The 17,498-nt window shown below is 34.3% G+C and overlaps 2 protein-coding genes across 2 annotated transcripts in view; one reads left to right on the forward strand and one right to left on the reverse strand.

The window, feature by feature from the left end:
• LOC134669098 (cytochrome c oxidase subunit 6B2-like) overlaps positions 1-17,498 on the forward strand; it is a 308,332-nt gene that overhangs the window by 164,997 nt on the left and 125,837 nt on the right. The window lies entirely within an intron of this gene.
• LOC134669089 (knirps-related protein-like) overlaps positions 1-17,498 on the reverse strand; it is an 81,980-nt gene that overhangs the window by 10,797 nt on the left and 53,685 nt on the right. Inside the window, exon 2 of the mRNA XM_063526620.1 lies at positions 7,490-7,567. Coding sequence (XP_063382690.1) covers positions 7,490-7,567 — 78 coding nt within the window. The remainder of the gene's footprint in view (positions 1-7,489; positions 7,568-17,498) is intronic.

Here is a 17,498-nt window from a genome sequence, read left to right on the forward strand (position 1 = left end):
GTTAAAAAGTACTGCTTGGCATGTCTTTCTTGCAGACATTTATGAATTTAAATACCAATAGCGCAATATTTGATTTTGTATCAAGTACTCATTATTTTATAAGTTTATACATTTTATAATCGTCCAATTCAGTGATTTATTCGCAAGGTGGCCAGTCGTAACTTTACCAAACATAAAATTTATGTAGGTATAAGACGATGTAATATGTATGTAGTTAGTTTGTTTGGCTACGCTCCAATAAGCGTGCGCAACCATTCGCGACAGTTTCAAAACAATATAATCATTAAACATACGATTTGCATCCATAGCAGAAGCGCTAATCGATAATCGGGTCAAGGCAAAACAGTCTCATTAAACTCGATTAATCGATAAACCAACCGATCAATCGAAAAGACAAATACAATATTGACTCTTTAATCGATTAAATTAACTTATCAATAATCGTAACAGTAATAAGCTATTAATTGTAACTAAAGTACGCAGTCGATTGCGATGACGACTATCGGCTGAGACGAATCGATTGGTTACGATTGCCAACAAATGGTATTGTTTCAACGTTGCACCAAATCAACCGGGTTTTGATCTAGTTTTTTAATTAGGTTTTTTATCAAGGTTTGTTGCAAGGGCGCATTGGAAAATTTAATCTGTAATTAAAGTAAGTGCTAAATTGATCTAATTTATTTATTAGTAATACTTACAATTAGTTTAAGTATTTGTATTTGAAATTAGTGGAATTTATGATTATAACATCACATATCACTTTAATGTTTCGTAGGAAGTTATGTACTTTAGTAGCATAGATAATACCTAAGTATTATTAAAATAAATAACACAATGGTCTAATTGTGAATTAGAGCTTTATTTAGGTACTTTAAGCACATAAATGTTATAAGAATCTGTTTACCCAATGATAGTATCTATTTTATAGAATTACATATAACTTAACACGAGAATTCTTCACTATCATCATATCAGCCGAAATACGTTCACTGCCACACTCCTTTAGATGTTAGCATCTAGTCTAGCACATCCAATAGTTTCCTGTAATCTTGCTCATACCTAGCGGAAGCAGTTATAAAGTTGACCCAAAAAATTTTTATTAAGCTATGAGCTTCATCACATATGTTCCTTGAGTAATTCTAAGCATTTCAAGCCTGGGAGCCAATAAGAAATGTGTGTCTACTCGGATTTGTAATGGATTCAAACTTTCAACCCCTTTTTAACCCTGTTAGGGGATGAATTTTACAAAACGCTGAAATTACTTTTCCTGTCTTTTAATAATATCCCCAAATACAAAGATTCAAGTCCCGCGTTCGAAAATTTTTTTGATATCCATACAAACTTTCAACTCCTTTTTCACCACCTTAGGGGATGAATTTTCAAAAACGCTGAAATTAGTTTTCTTGTATTTTAATAATATATCGTTTTACGAAGTTTCAAATTCCTAGCTTAAAATAAAACTTGAACCCCATACAAACTTTCATCCCCTTTTTAACCCCCTTAGGGGTTGAATTTCTCAAAATCGCTTCTTATCTCTTGTACACTTTATAAATGTAATCTAGTGTGCAAATTTCAACTTTCTATCTTTTGTAGTTTCGGCTCCGCGTAGCAAAAATCTCCAACCAAATTTTTCACCTTTTTACGTTTTTCTTGTAAAATTACTATGAAATTGAAAAAACAAATATCAGCAATGAATTCTACGTCTTTGGTTTATACGAAAATGATACCAAACTTGCCCTAGTACCCACCAGGATCAGAGTAGATTTTTTTTAAAGATGACGGATGGCGGCCGTCTTTGTACCCCACCCTCCCCCCCACTTCACGCTAGAAATGCTTAGAATTACTCAAATATCAGATGTGATGAAGCTCATAGCTTAATAAAATTTTTTTGGGTCATGTATGGCAGCGTTACATAACTGACTCCAGTATACCATCGAGATACCCATGGCTCGATTCGAACTTTAAGATACGTCAAATATTACGACTAGATACGATATAGATTATAGATTAACATATATATTTAGATATGTTTTAATGACAAAAGTTACGTGTTTGTTTGAAAACACTCATTTTTGATATATCTTCATCTATATCTAACCTTAATATTTGACGTATCTTAAGGGGCCCACTGATTAACAGTCCGCCGGAGGGTATCGGCCTTGACAGTTCCGGGCAACTGTTCGGAACTGTCAAAATTTTGTTCTAACTGACAGGCCGACACCGTCCGGCGGACTGTTAATCAGTGGGCCCCTTTAAAGTTCAAATCGGGCCGCCAGTTGAGGGCCTTTCGGCGCTAGGGCTTCAGGAAGGTGGTCACCATTTAACCTTTTAAAAGTATTCAGCTAAGTAAAACCCAGTACCCCAATTCAAGCAATACCATAAACTACCTCCCATTACCCATACAAAGGCGGTTGTCAATTTGTCTACAATTAACCTGCCTTGGCGCCGTTTGTATGCAGATGCGTGCGCTTCTATTCAGACTTATAAGGCTTTTGCGGAATCCGATTTAGACGCTTTTAATTTCCAGCGGGGCTTAAAATTAATTAAGAGGAGAGATTTAAATGTAGGCAGTTCAATAAATGTTGCGAGTAAAAGGACAACTGCCGCTTGGTTTGATTACGCCAACTGATTATATAGGGCAAACTGGATTATATTGTTCCCGATTTCCAGTTTCAAAATAATATTAGGTACTATGCTTTATTTAAACCTAAGTAACCAATTTAAATTGAACGTCGATTAGGTGCATCTTTTTACGGCAAGACCCTTTCGGTTTCTGGAGGCCTATTCAAATATTATTTAGGTATGGCTCCAACAACACTGGTCAACTGATTGTTACAAATGTCGTTTCAATTAAGAAATGTTCGTACATTTAGTAGGGGTTATTTCTGAGGTTTCCTACCTATAGGTAGGTATCTTATGAAATTGTGGAAAAAGATAAAGGATGTTAACTTCATCTTCAAATTTCATAAGATACCTACCTATAGGTAGGTATCTTATGAAATTGTGGAAAAAGATAAAGGATGTTAACAGTGGGAATTCCAATTCCCAAAATTACTATTACTATTTCCTTAATGAACATGTGAATTTACGAATAATTATTTAAGTAATATAAACTTTAAAAAATTGGTGTTAATAAACAGCTCTAAATCCATTTAAAGCCATATTCTGAGTGAGGCAGGTTAAAACAAAAGCCGCCAGCGGTAGTTACCAGTAATGGCCGCATGATTGATGGCGACCGCCGCGGCAAAAACGTGTGAACAGGCCCAGTTACGTCACGTTCGAGTTCCGAGTGAGTTACGGGATAGTAGTAGCCCCTGCTTACTATGTACGGAGCCACGTGTATTACAATATTACAATCTTACATTTATGTTCAATAAAATCAACCTATTTAAATTTAACGTTGATTAGGTGCATATTTTTACGGCAAGACCCTCTTGGAGGCCTACGGCTCGATTCGGGAAATGAATTAGATTTCTACTAGACTTCAACAAGTTACGATATGGATAATTTAAAGATATTTGTAAGATAGATATGTCAAATTTGACGTTTCCGCGATTCTGGAGGTCCTCTTGAACGATTTCGACAAGTTATGACTTAGATATCCAAGTCACACCTAGTCGATATCTACTGTAGATCTAGTTGATCTCTAAATCGTCTCTAGTTCTTGTGATTATCTCGAAATCCGAATAGGCCTGCTATTCAAATAATAGTTACCAAATAATGAGTACATTTAGTGGAAGAGGTACAATTAGCAGCCTATTGAAATATACAGCGTATTTATGGAATGTTTCGTTAAGTAGATGTGAAATAACGGGAACAAGATTAAAGATCAAGTACTTAAATAAACGTATAAAATCATGCCAGAGTTTAGTAGTTTTGTATTAAAATTGATAGATTTCAGTTCCGTCAGTGATTAAAATTCAATTCATGGCCTTTACGATTATTTATTTTGTATTGCAGTGATCCAAATACCTGTATTCTTTCTCTCAGTAGCCGGGCATGAAATATGTAAAAGTTGAAATATTTACATCTAATAAGAAGTCTACACACAAGGCTTCTTTTTAAATGGAATAGTACTTAATGAAATAGAATAAATTTTTGAATGTGCTCTTATTCTTACCCGTGTTTTATTTACCCCATCTGACCGACCTCATAAATACTTGCTTTACTAGGCTACGAATAATAATTTTTAATTTATTTTTGCTGACAGCCAAGGTAGAAAATAAGATTAAAAAAAATACTAAATCTCGATTATCAGACGTCTCAACTCAACAAACCGATCCAGTCCGATAAGCAAACGGTCGCACGGACGAATTATATTCCAATTTAGCTCATTCGGTACACATTCAAATTGCGGTAACGCACGCGAGGAGAGGAAACAGATATTCGGGTTAAGCCTCGCTCTGTCGTAACCTGTTCATAAATCATCGCTTCTAATTTGTTTTTAAAGGTTTCTGGAAAGATGTAATCGGGTATTGTACCGTCCTCTTTCAAACGGAGTCGCTGAGAGAGGTAACAGTAGTTAAAAAGGCCGCATGGCTATTTGTCACCAGCACAAAGAAAAGGAAACAAAGCTCACTAACGACCCTCTAATGTGGCTTAATTAATTGACATTGTTCGTAATTGGCCAGCTTTGTCGACGGTTAAGCTAAAAGGTTTTGACTCTATTTTGCCTTTACTGATTTGAACAATGTCAATTGTTTCTTACCATCAGGAAAGCATTTAAAGTTCAAGACACGCTGAAGATACCTATAGATATCAGAACTCTAATATTAGGTAATTCATTGTGGAACTGCAACATTACGAGTAACAGTTCGTTCGTTAGAATAACACCAGTAACTGCCTTGTATAAAATCAGATTCAGAGCAACATTAACAAAAACAATCGGTAAATAAATCGAATTCTCATAAACTTCCTCATGGTATTGATATCGTTTTGTAATTGGCAGTTTTATATTATGGGTGTTAAAGTGAGATATTACTTTTTATTGTTTGTAATCGACTCAATGCGGGATCGAGATCGATTACTATCATCGATTACTGCCAATAAATTGTTATTATTATTAGTCTGTGCGTCTAGAAGAAACTTTTCTCGTTGTTTGTAGACTTGTGAAGTATTGTTGCAACGAAATTAATTTCTGTATCTAATTCAAATATCTTCCGTCTAGTCATGTTATGTATTTATTTATTTAATTTGTTTGTCATAAGTTTGTTAAATTCATTTGTAAAAGCACTTTGAGATTTTTTTAAGTCGGTAATAATTCAACTACCTATACACGTTTGTGTGATGATTTCCTGTAAACTTCCTCTGTTGCAAAATATTACTTAAACATCAGCAAGTCTGGGGAAGCTCTCGGGTCGACAATTTCGATATTTCGTCGGCGATTTTACGCGCCATGCGCCGGCGTTGGCCAACCGTTCCGGCGTCAAACACCATGACCGGCCTTTTCGCTGCCACGATCATTGCAATACTGATAATGGACTATCAAATACAATACGGTTTGATATGAGATTAAAAATCTTTGATGGAAATCAAAGGCTAATTTTTAATAAGTCAAGGGAAGGGAATTACATTGATATTTAAATGAAATATTGTTCGGCATTTATAAAATTTAATAAATATGAAATATGGTTAACTGGTGTTTTAGGTAGATCATTACAAATATGACAACGTCTTTACCGGAGTAAAAGATAAAGATACTTACTTTGTAGAAATATTTGAAGAAAGATTTAAAGAAATAAAATATAATGGAAAGTTTGTTCGAAATCACAATCAGGAAAGGCAAGTCCTGATTCTCGTTCTAATCTGAGAATGTTAGAATTGAAAGATACAAGAAGTTGTTGTGGACTGCGTTTCATAAGCGTTCGCATTGACTCATAGATAACTAAAAACTATTTTAAATTTTATCGTAAAAGCCATAATTAAAGAACTGCCTAACCAGGTCAATGTTCAGCATTGTCAAGCCGACAATGCCCTAGGTTCTGTTTCCCAACCACCATTGTTCTGATCCACTTGCGCTCATACAAATTGCCGGTCCGCTTAGTGACGTAACTCCTAATGTGATTTAAGGAAATAGCCATTGTGAAACTGTTTGTATTGAGTTAAGTTGCTTGTTTGAGTTTGCATAAATTGTGCGTCTACGTCTGCCCTTGTTCTGATTGTTGACTCTGCCAGACAATTTGTAAAGTCTTGAATTGCCTGTATTAATTACTATATTTTTTGTTTTTACTGGATAATGGATGAATTTTTACCCCCTGACGATTTCATACATTTTTTTGTGTTTTGTGAAATTTGTGATTCCGGACAAGATATATTTATTTTTATAGGCACTAGGTACTGGTTGAAGATTCAGCTGCATAAAGCTGATTTGAATAATATGTAATGTTAAGTACCTACACAACACACACAAAACAAGCTCTATTGAGCTTTCCGTGGGACTTGTGTAATAATATCCTATAATATTTTTTATTTTAATTTTATATATAATAAGTAAACCAACCAACCGCTTGAGATAAGGGGTCTACCAATATAGTATAGTACACCTACCCATAGTAACTTTTTTCTATTGATAATGAGATAGCACTAATCAAAACGATTAATTTCGCAATATAGCGGAATTCATAAGATTAATTTACGCACTGATAACTACAATGATTAAACAAATGGAAACACGCTCAGGAAAGCCAAATAAGGAAACATAATACTAAAACCGATTAAAGGGAAACGCATTATCTTTAGTATTTGGTCTAATTTAGATTCGACAAAAAATCGGTATCAGATCCTTTGCGTGTTGATCGACTTATTGAAGTGAAGATCCCGGACATGACCTTAGATTACCAACATCTGCTTACCGTTTGAATACCCGTTATGGCTTTAAATATAAAGTTCAAAATGGTTTGATTATGGGTCAATGGTTGAGTATATATTTAATAATCAGTTGTAATTAGCGATGAACGAATTTTACTCTAAGAATTGTTATTGAAGTTATAGGGGATTATTGCATAATAAGAAGAGGATTTAGCCGATTATAAAACGAAATCTATAATGCATGTGATTGTAGGTTCCCGGCATTTGATGCATAAACCTTAAGTGCACTACACTGTACTTTACATGTATTAATTCGAGCAATGGGTGTGGTATTTAATGTATTTATTCATTCAGCATGTTAAAATATAATAAGATGAATAACACATTTGTGAAAAAAAAAATCTAAATCTTTTTTTTCGGTTGTAATTAAAGCTCTACCTTTTTGTTTGGGTAGAGCTACTAGACTCGAAGCTCTAGGTATATATTATACAGTAATTTAAATTGTATTTCTTAATATAATGCATATTAATTATAAGATGTAATGATTTGAAACTAGACAATTTAGGAGGGATTTAAAATCTTTTGGCTCAGAGATGTAGGGTAAAAGCCGGCGTAGCTTTACTTGATATTCATAAGCGCCTTGTAATTAGCTTACTAGAAAAAAAAGTGTCTGAAAGCTTACCTTACAACCCTCACATGTGAAGGCCCCAAAATGGAAGCCTGCCGCCGGCTCTCCGCACACTTTGCACTTTTGGTTCATCTGTAACAAGAAAAGATCCAAGTTTGACAATGTTACGTAATTTCGTAGTAGAAAAAGAGCATTCCAATAAGAAAAATAGACATAATAGTCACATAAAGGATGTGAAAACTTTTCTAGCTCATATTACAAACGGAACTCCTTTTCTAATAAATGAAAGTAAAAAGAGCAAGTCTCTTGTATTATTAGTTGTAGTTTATTATGCAACACGGCCCTAATAAGAAAAGTAAAATTGAGGTTAAGATTTTTCTAAATCAATAAAAAAGGAACTTAAAAAAGAAAAAAAATTAGGATATAAAATAAATAGAGTATAATTAGGAGATGACATGAACACTATATGCAAGCAACAATGTACCTGTCTGAAGAAACAAATTAAACACAACAAATGAAGCCCGAGCGAAAACTAAAGAGAAATAAACCTTCAAACCGAGCAATATTGTCGGTGTTATCGGACGACATAAAGTGCGCGCGAACCCGGCACAGAAACCCAATTCACTATTAATACGCCGTGACCAAAACCGACCATTTTCCAATCAGTCATTTAGTTGTTAATTTCGAGGACCACAGTGCATGATATTGCTTCGATAAAATCTCTTGTATGTTTCAGTATCGTTATGTATCGATTACTATTGAGCTGTTTTTTTTACTTTTTAATCCATTTCAATTTGTCGGGTTAGTTTTGTGTAGGTTTCTCGCGTTGCCGATCGATTACGTTGTTTAATTAGTTTTCGATTATTGTTTTTATAAGTTTTATAGCACTATAGAAATTGAGTAAGTGTTTAAAGGTGGTAATGGGATTATTGGACGTATACGTGAATATGCAGCATTATTTAGCCCAAACAGCGTTTACGGTAATTTGAAATCCTTAAATTTGAATGATTTGATCCGGTTTTAAGTCCAATTAAATCACTATAACTTCCATTACTCAGGATTTGAATAAAATTTCTGTTGTTATACATTTCAACACTCGCTCGCGCGATTAAGCAGCATATTTCAGTTTAAATGTCATTTTGCTAATAGGACATAAATACTGGTAATAACTTTGTTTAATCCGTAAAAGATTGCAATGGGATTGTGTATCTGTAAAAAGGGTTTCAAGGAAACAAATACCGATTATTTTAATTGTGATTATAATGATGTCAAATGATTTCTACTATTTTATTTGGAACTAGTAAATTCTTATTTAATTCTTTAAGAATCCAATAAGAAGTTTTGAGAAACTTATTATTAGTTAACATTACTTTGTTAAGTTTTGTTAGATATTGTTTCGCTCTTGGAATAGGTAATTAGAGCAATAAATGATGTAACTATGCAAAAACATTGCACAATATCCTACGTTAAAACGTTTTACGAGTTTGCAAACAATTTTTTCCAAATTAGACCAGTTTAACCCTTTATAAGGCAGAGGCGATATATCGACCACATACGCTCAATCAGAAATTCAACCATACTGTTTTAATAATAGGGCTCAAAATCGTTTGCATTAATTGAATATTCAACTTGCTTTTAAAATAGATTTTTGAAATGTAGGCTTCTGATAGCTGCAACAAATTCTGCGATAGCACGTCCCTGTCAACGGGCCTTATAAAGGGTTAAAATGCATGAGGAAATCCACAAAGAAATAGTAGGTTTTATATTCTATAACAAAATGTTCTCATCAGAAAGCTTGCTCATTAAGTGCTCATTTAAAAATGTTAATATGTATGTACATCCAAAGGTAGCTGTTAATCAAATCGATATGCATCGGTACACCTCAGAAGTATGAGATTTACTGGAGTGTAAAGAATTCCGTTGGATTTGGAGATATTTAGGAGCATTAATAAAAACGACACTTAAATTTAGATTTCGATGAGATATTAGTATTAGTTTTTGATTTAGCCACTAATAATTTAATGTAAATAAATCCCTGTACTAATCAAGATTAATACCTAAGTTTGTTAATTTTTTGGAAATAAGTATCTTCCTATAAATTGTATCAAACTTTATAGTTAGGAGTTTTAATGGAAAAGACCAATTCTGAAGACATTTACAGTAAATAGCGTTTGAAACAGAAGCTACATGCCTATTATGATACTAGTATATCATCTTTACAGCAATTAATATTTAAGTAGGTACTCAACAACAGAACATGAATCAAGTATTTGTACACTGCACACGGCAACCCTAGGCTACAGGCTAGACGCCCCGTCACAGTCACAGGACTCACAGGTGCCCGGTAACTCGGCTTGCTGCGTCAACTCAAACCCTAGTTTGTATGATATATTCAATTTTAGCACGCGTGAAGCGAATTTACAATCTACGTTGACCCTAAATTATCAAAAAATATATGTGAAAGTTAATATCACCTTAAGATAACTTTTAGTCGTTAGCATAAGTAGTCTAAATAGGTGTCATGTGTCATGGCTAAAGCTAAGCAAATCTTATGAATGAGCAACAATGCTTTTTGCCGATAACATACAAAGGCGTAAAAGTTTCAATTATAGAACTTTGGTCTAATTATAATCTTTGAAACTTTTACGAAAACCTATACTGTGTCGACCATAGTAGGGAAAACTTATTATACCCAATGCATTTCAACGATATTATGTGTAGTGGTGCAGGCCCGGCATTCATGAGTACCTACACTGTAGGTATCTCATGTAGGCCCTACAGCAAGTCAAACCGCAAAAGTTCATTGACCCATCGCCGATTCCTCGCTCCAGATCACACCAAATTTTCGTCTACATATAAAACCTCCATGAAAATGTATTCCAAACCCTACTGCATCTCAGCAGCATCACAACAGCCGCTTGGTCGCCCCGCCGCACGGAGTAAATCACGCCGCATGAGCCCGGCCGCTTATCGCCGATCGCCCGCTCTAAATTAGATCGAACACGATTCCCTACAAGCACTCGCTTGTTTTAAGGGAATGTCGCCCGATGATTTGTCGTTTTTATGATATCCGCGCTTGTTAAGGTCTTTTAACTTTTTTAATGGTTGGTAGTCCTGCTGCTTGGTTTTTTAGTCGTTTGGTCTACGATGTTTGTTTTACCTCTACCCTTTTTGTTGCAATGACATTAACTAGTGAGTTATGTTATGAGACTTATGAGTGTTATTAACTACAATGTCGTTTCGAAGATTTTATAACATGAAACTTTAAAAAAAAATAAAGCATCGGCTCAGGTAACTTTGTACATATACCTATATTTTTCTGACTACCCCGAGGAATGTGAAAGCATTCTCACTCTGTCATATTGCATTTAAATTTTCTCCCCGGTCAATGAACTTGATGCAGAATGCCGTAACTGCATTATCCGAATCAGCGTGTATTCGAGCATGTAACGCGATGCAGCGGATCGATTTTTACCTTACGACTTAATTAATTTGACTCCCTGTACTTTAATTTTTTAAAGCCATAGTGTCAAACAAACTTAAACACTAATTAAATAAAGATAAAGTTGAATATGGTTTGAAAGGTCCGCTGTTTATTCAACCATATAAACTGAAGGCTTATGACATGAGGACGAAAAATGGCGAGCCGAAAAGGTTGTCACTGGATAATCAGTTATCTGAATGGAATCTCGACACACAATTAGCATATTAATTATTTCATGTTGCATGGGATCGCCTTTTTGTTCTAGAACATTTATTGGGTTGTGTTTTAAGTTTGAGTCTGTGTTTTTAAACTCCTCCTATACCTATATCCAACGTCCGTAAGTCCTTATGCTATAGATTTTTATGTCTTTTACACTTAAACAATTTTTAAGTCTACAATCTAGTACTTTCGAAGGCAAAATATTTCCGAATATATTTCCACACTTCCATTACCTACTTTTACTTTTGTAAATTTGGACGTAGTTTAGCATGAAGGATCATCCTAAAAAAATTATGTCTAAATTGATATAAAATAAATGTCTGACTTTACTTTTTTACAGAAGGTTTAAATTTGATTGACAGATTTTTCGACGTTGGATCCTTTTCCTTAAATTACGTTCGTTTATTCTTAATGTCCCGTCTTTCTCGCGGTCAATTTATTAACATTCAATTTACATTCTCGTTCTTACATGATCAAGAAAATCGTATGAAAAGTACCAAGCGGCCATATATCAGAGGAGATCAAAGAAAGTTGTCCCTAGATTCCCACGGAGGTCACTCGGACGGCGTCGGCAACTCTGTAATGCCCGCCAAATGACAGGGCCGCGCGTTCACACGCCCAGGGAGTAAATATAGTAGGTGCGGTGAGTGAATCAAATGATTCCTATAGTTTTGTATTGGTACAGAATGATATGGAGGACAAAGATGAGGGACTGAGTTTTTTAAACGAACGAAACGAAAACTGGGCAATTCCGTTTTTAATGTTCAAGTTATCATATTGGTTTTCGAAAAAAAAGGACACCTATAAAATTTTACGAAATTAACTAAATTTTTTGATTTTACTATTATTTTTTATTTAGCTCTTCTATTCTATTAAACTCTACAAAATCTACAAGAATTACGAGAGAGATGAACTACTTGAGATGATAACATAGCACGCACGTGTTTATATATTTTTACGTCGCAATAAAATAGGAGAAAACTCCCCTATCTTTTGATTTGCTTCAACTTCCTCGTTTTTCATAAAACGTGATCTGTTTACAATATGGGCACAGCACTAATCGCGGGCCGCGATATGGCAGTTCTCACAATGCCGACATAACTGCGGTGTCTATAAGTGAGCGCGACTAATTCGTAATGCCGCGGGAACATCGAGACGATACAGACTGCAAAAATGATCTATTTCATACACCAGTTTTATACTTTTGTATACCTAGGGGCTTGTGCACAAATCACGCGAGGTCCGAGGGGGGGGAGGGGATCACGAAAAAATCACGATTGATCACTTTGGGGGTGGGGGGGTATAAAGGAAACCTCACGTGTATTTTTCTACAGTGAACGAAACTAAGAAAAAAAGACCATACCGACCACATAAGTAGATACTTTTTCCTGGTTTCTTTAAACGTAGATCTTCACTCTGCACTTCAAAATAGCGAGTTTATTTCAGGAAAATATAAAAATAAACAAGATTTTCTATATACAGTCTTGTATATAGAAAATCTTGTTTATTTTTATATTTACCTAATTTTAAGGTAAATAGTCTTATTTATTAGGTTGTGTGGGGGGAGGGGGGTAGCCAAAAACCTCACCAAATATCACCAAGGGGGAGGGAGGCTCAAAAAGTAGCCGAAAACACCTCGCGTGATTTGTGCACAAGAGTACACCTAGTATAGTAACGATGTCATAAAGCCAGGACTATCCATGTGATTTTAATATTTTTATTGCTTTTTTATGGAGTAGGAAAATAATGAAATTCTCTCGCGTTGTCTGTACTACCTAACAATTTAGACCATTTCTTCAAGGCAGGTATGTGTGACGAGGCTTTTACTGCACCAGTGAGCTACGATTTTGGTCTGTTTTTAGTCCCCATCAAGTAAGGGTCAGGACTGCATGGATAATTTGGTCTGGTCAATTTGAAATAAAAAATAAGTAGGTACCAGATACGAGTATTTAAAGGTGGCATGGTTAATATAATAATATGTACTATGACAGAACTATTTATAAATATATAGAACATATTTTTTTGTTTATAAGGGGTTTATTTGAAATAATATTAATAATAAAAATAACTTAAATATATTGAGAACTAGCATTGAAGGTTGAACTTTTTGTATTATTAAGGACTTGACATTGGAGGTCTTTGCAAGGATAAAATGCAACTATGCATGTAATTTTAGCTAATCATTATTTTAAGAATATTGTTGAAGGCCGGTGTACAAATTTTGTAAAATATCTTAATTTAATCCAACATGTTGACTAATTGTTGTTGAATAATGCAAGTCGAGTTAATGAATTTTACAAATCAATTTGCTCTTGTCATTTTAAATTCATTTTAACGTTTTTTTTCTATAACAACTGAAAAAAAAGTTGACATTTAGTTTTCCGTTATTAGCAAATCGTATAATTTTGATATTGTGGTTGATTGATTCAAAAGGTTAGGTGATAAAACAACTTTTTTTTTTCAATAAATGTCTAAACTAATTTGTCCATAACATCTTTTAGACGTTTATTAATGGCCAACAATAAGAAACCCAATTTACACGGACGAATAAGATAAGATTTGAATTAATTTATAATCAACTGGATGTTTTTGGATTACACCATTTTGTTCAATATTTTATACTTGGTATTTTATAATTATTAACTTCAATCCAAAACGACATTTAAATTTTAAAGGGGCTCACTGATTAACAGTCCGCCGGACGGTATCGGCCTGTCAGTTAGAACAAAATTTTGACAGTTCCGAACAACTGACAGGCCGATACCGTCCGGTGGACTGTTAATCAGTGGCCCCCTTAAAACGGGAAGTCAATAAAACTATGTGTTATGATCATTAATCTATTATTTATTGCATTTATATATATAGATTACCGACTTATTTAAACAAGCATTTTAAATCAAAGCAATTTTGCGCACCGTACCTGCCTTGATTTAGTTTTGATAGATGTTAATTCGTAATGCCTCGTATTATGCATATTATTGCTTAAAAAGTCTCAAAAGAGACTTCAATTTTTTTTTATTTCTTCCACATACACCAATTTGTTATAAAAATGAGTTGTTATATTTATATCGTCTTCGTAAAGTAACTGCTAGGCTTCGTATTATGTATATTTCATTCGATATAAATAATTGTTTGACCTATAGGCGTATTCTGATTATAATAATAAGTTATGAATATGACCTATATTTGTTATGGGTATGATCGGTCAGTGTGAAAAGTGGCGTTTTTGTCATTAACAAACCCAGATCAAATTATAACCTGTCATTACAATTAAAATACGCCTCCTGCCAGCGTATTATGGATAGCTTTATTCATCTTTATCCACGTGATAAAATAACTGTCACTTTTTAACACCGTGGGATAGAAAGTGACGGACACCGTATTATCACGCTGTCACGTAGACAGGAACGACCATCATATCCGTACTGGTATAGAGACGGATCGCAACTAGGTTATTTATAAGGCAGCATTCGAGCGGCTTGTTATTGTCTTCCTCATAAAATATCCTAAGTGCGCGGAAAGTGCGCATTAAAAAGCGACCTTTTTTGTTATGAACCCGTTTTATTGGAGGTTATCTTTTATTGCTCTTTAAAAGGGTTACTTAGCCTAGGTTTAATACTTATCGAGATCGCGGCTTTTCTATAAGACCATTTTATTGCTATTTTAAGTTTCCTGAAGTTTTACAACTTATAATAAAATACTAGCGGGTGCCGCGCACTTATTAAGAATGAGAATTTTGTGAAGTTTGAAATTATTCGAGACTGCGGCAGGCAAGTTCAAGAATTATTATGGAGATTTATGAAATAAACTGAGTAAATTTTTTTGTAAAACGACACGGTAGCTTTATAATTAAAAGTATACAGGCTTGACTTATAAAATTAAAATAATGCCCATAATAGCCGCTTTATCTACTTGTAATGTAAATAAAAATATGAGTACCGTCAAACCACGTATGGTCCAAATTATCTTGAATATCTTCGTTCACATGTGTCTAATGTGACTATTATTAGAAAATCGTAGTTCTATGGCAAAATATTTGTAGAAATAGAAGAAATAAGTCAGAAAAAAACAAACAGAATATTGGCACATAATTATATTTAATTACGGATTGTAATGGACCATAGTTGTAATACCTACTGGTCTATAGGTAGTTAGATGGTTTTAGTAATATAAGTGTCCGTATCGTGCAATGACGTCGAATTGGAAACGGTACACAGTGTCCTTGGCACAGCGACGTAGAACGTCAACTGTTCATGTTAATTTTTTTATTTTTGCAAAATGTACAGGGTTTTTTTAACTTCACTTTCACGGAATCCAAGTCAGGCTAACTTTAGGTAAGATAAAGATACGATTCTTTGCAATAAAGATGAAATGACTTATTAACATTCATCATAAGAATTGGTTCATGCGAAAAAACGTAAAAAAACGTGTGCATCCGTTGAAAACAATCTACGTCCTACCTATTTTCAAACTGGCCGAGTGCATAACGTAGTGCGCCTGACCTCGGTCGAGCACGAGCGAATCACAACGACCTGCGACCTCCCGTACACCTGATTTTCGGATGCCGTGCGATCACGACTGGCCACAATACATATTCATGATTGCGAACTGCGAAGTTGCCGTAAGTCTCCGACGAAAGAGCGTATTTTTTTTAATGATATAGCCTGATGTTAGTACGTTTTTTTAGCATTAGAAAAAAAGGTAAACAATCTTGATGTGTCTTTTAATTGAAAAACACGTTTTAAAAATAAGTCACGGCAAATATGTAACAATTACGAATCTAATACGATCATTTATGCTTCTGCTTTTATAAGTAATAGTTACTGATTTTTAAAACGCGTTTTTCAATTAAAAACACATTCGCTTACCTTCTTTGTAATGCTAAAAAACGAACTATTAGCAATTATAGACACCGTCATCAACACCAGAGGGGTTGCAATGTGTTGCAGGCATTTATGGTGGAAATACGCTCTTTTTTTGTAGGTTTGAAGGTTATAATATAAATATTCATACTTAGGTTATGAATCAAGGGACTCTGGTAATCCTATAACAGTTTTAAACGTTTCATCCCTGTAACCTCAGTTGTTTCCGACATATAAAACTAAAATATTTGCGAGATATTTTATTTTTATTTTAATAGATCGCCATCGTTCGCCAAAATAATGATGTAAAAAGCTATTGCCATGATCGTCGGATAAATCGATAACAAACCCACTGCAAATAACGTTGACTAGCAGCTTGTGTTGCTGCTGTGGGACGTAGTCTAAATATCCTTATTGAGAGATGTCAAAAAGTGACAAGTACCTAACCTAGTACCTAACCACTTTGGTTTTACGAAAAAAAAAATGTAAAAATCAACTTTAAGTGACAAGTTTACCAATAGCATTTATTTTTAACGTACACATACATTTAAAAATTTTAAACCACAAAACAAAAAAATATTTTTTTTTGGCGAAATTGACCTATAGGTCTACTCATATTGGATTTTTTCCTTCTCTTGACCTCAGAAATGAGTGGTTAAATTATTCGGTTTCCTTATGTTACACCGTGTATAGTGCAGGTTTTTAGACCAGGCGAGTTTCTCAATTGTGTTTGTCAAAAGTCATTCACCATGCGTACTGTAATTATGTCACATTAAAGTAAAACCTTTACCAAAACAAATACGTACAGTGAAGTTCAATAAATAAAGCACAGGTGAGGGCTCGCGATTATTTTAATTGACGGTGGCTTAGGCGATAAACGCGACAAACGTGAATAAATACGCAATTAACATGAGGAATCCGCTCACTTACCGTACAATCCAATTAGAGTCAATGTACAGTCAGCAGTTTATAAACATAATCACTATTTTGTTGTTCAACACGTTTCTGGACAGTCTTTGTGATTGGTAGATAATGTAATGTCATTAGAATATTACATTGATTGAGACATTTGTAGTAGTTTATACCAATAGACTTGTATCATGTCACTTTGCTCCATTATTTGCTCCAAATTAAGGAAATTGTGAATATTTTTAATATACCGGGTGTGGCCTGTAACACGAGCAAATAATTAAAACATAGATTGTACTCCTCAACCGGTGACGCATTTGTTCAACAACTTTTAAAAATTACGAAGTATTTAGACTCCCTATTTTTCATACAAAATAAATATTATCTTCAATGGACGCCATCGCCACGACATATCATTGTGATTGACGTTGCTTGTCACGCCTTAAACATAACAAAATTCACAATACATTGCGTCTTAGAATAAACTTTAAAGTGTATTAAAAATCAAACCACAAGTTATTTTTAAAAGTCGCTGATCAAATGTTGGTCAATATGAGGAGTACAGCCTACAGTTTAATTTTTTGCTCAT

Source organism: Cydia fagiglandana, chromosome 11, assembly GCF_963556715.1.
Source record: "Cydia fagiglandana chromosome 11, ilCydFagi1.1, whole genome shotgun sequence".
NCBI lineage: Eukaryota > Metazoa > Arthropoda > Insecta > Lepidoptera > Tortricidae > Cydia > Cydia fagiglandana.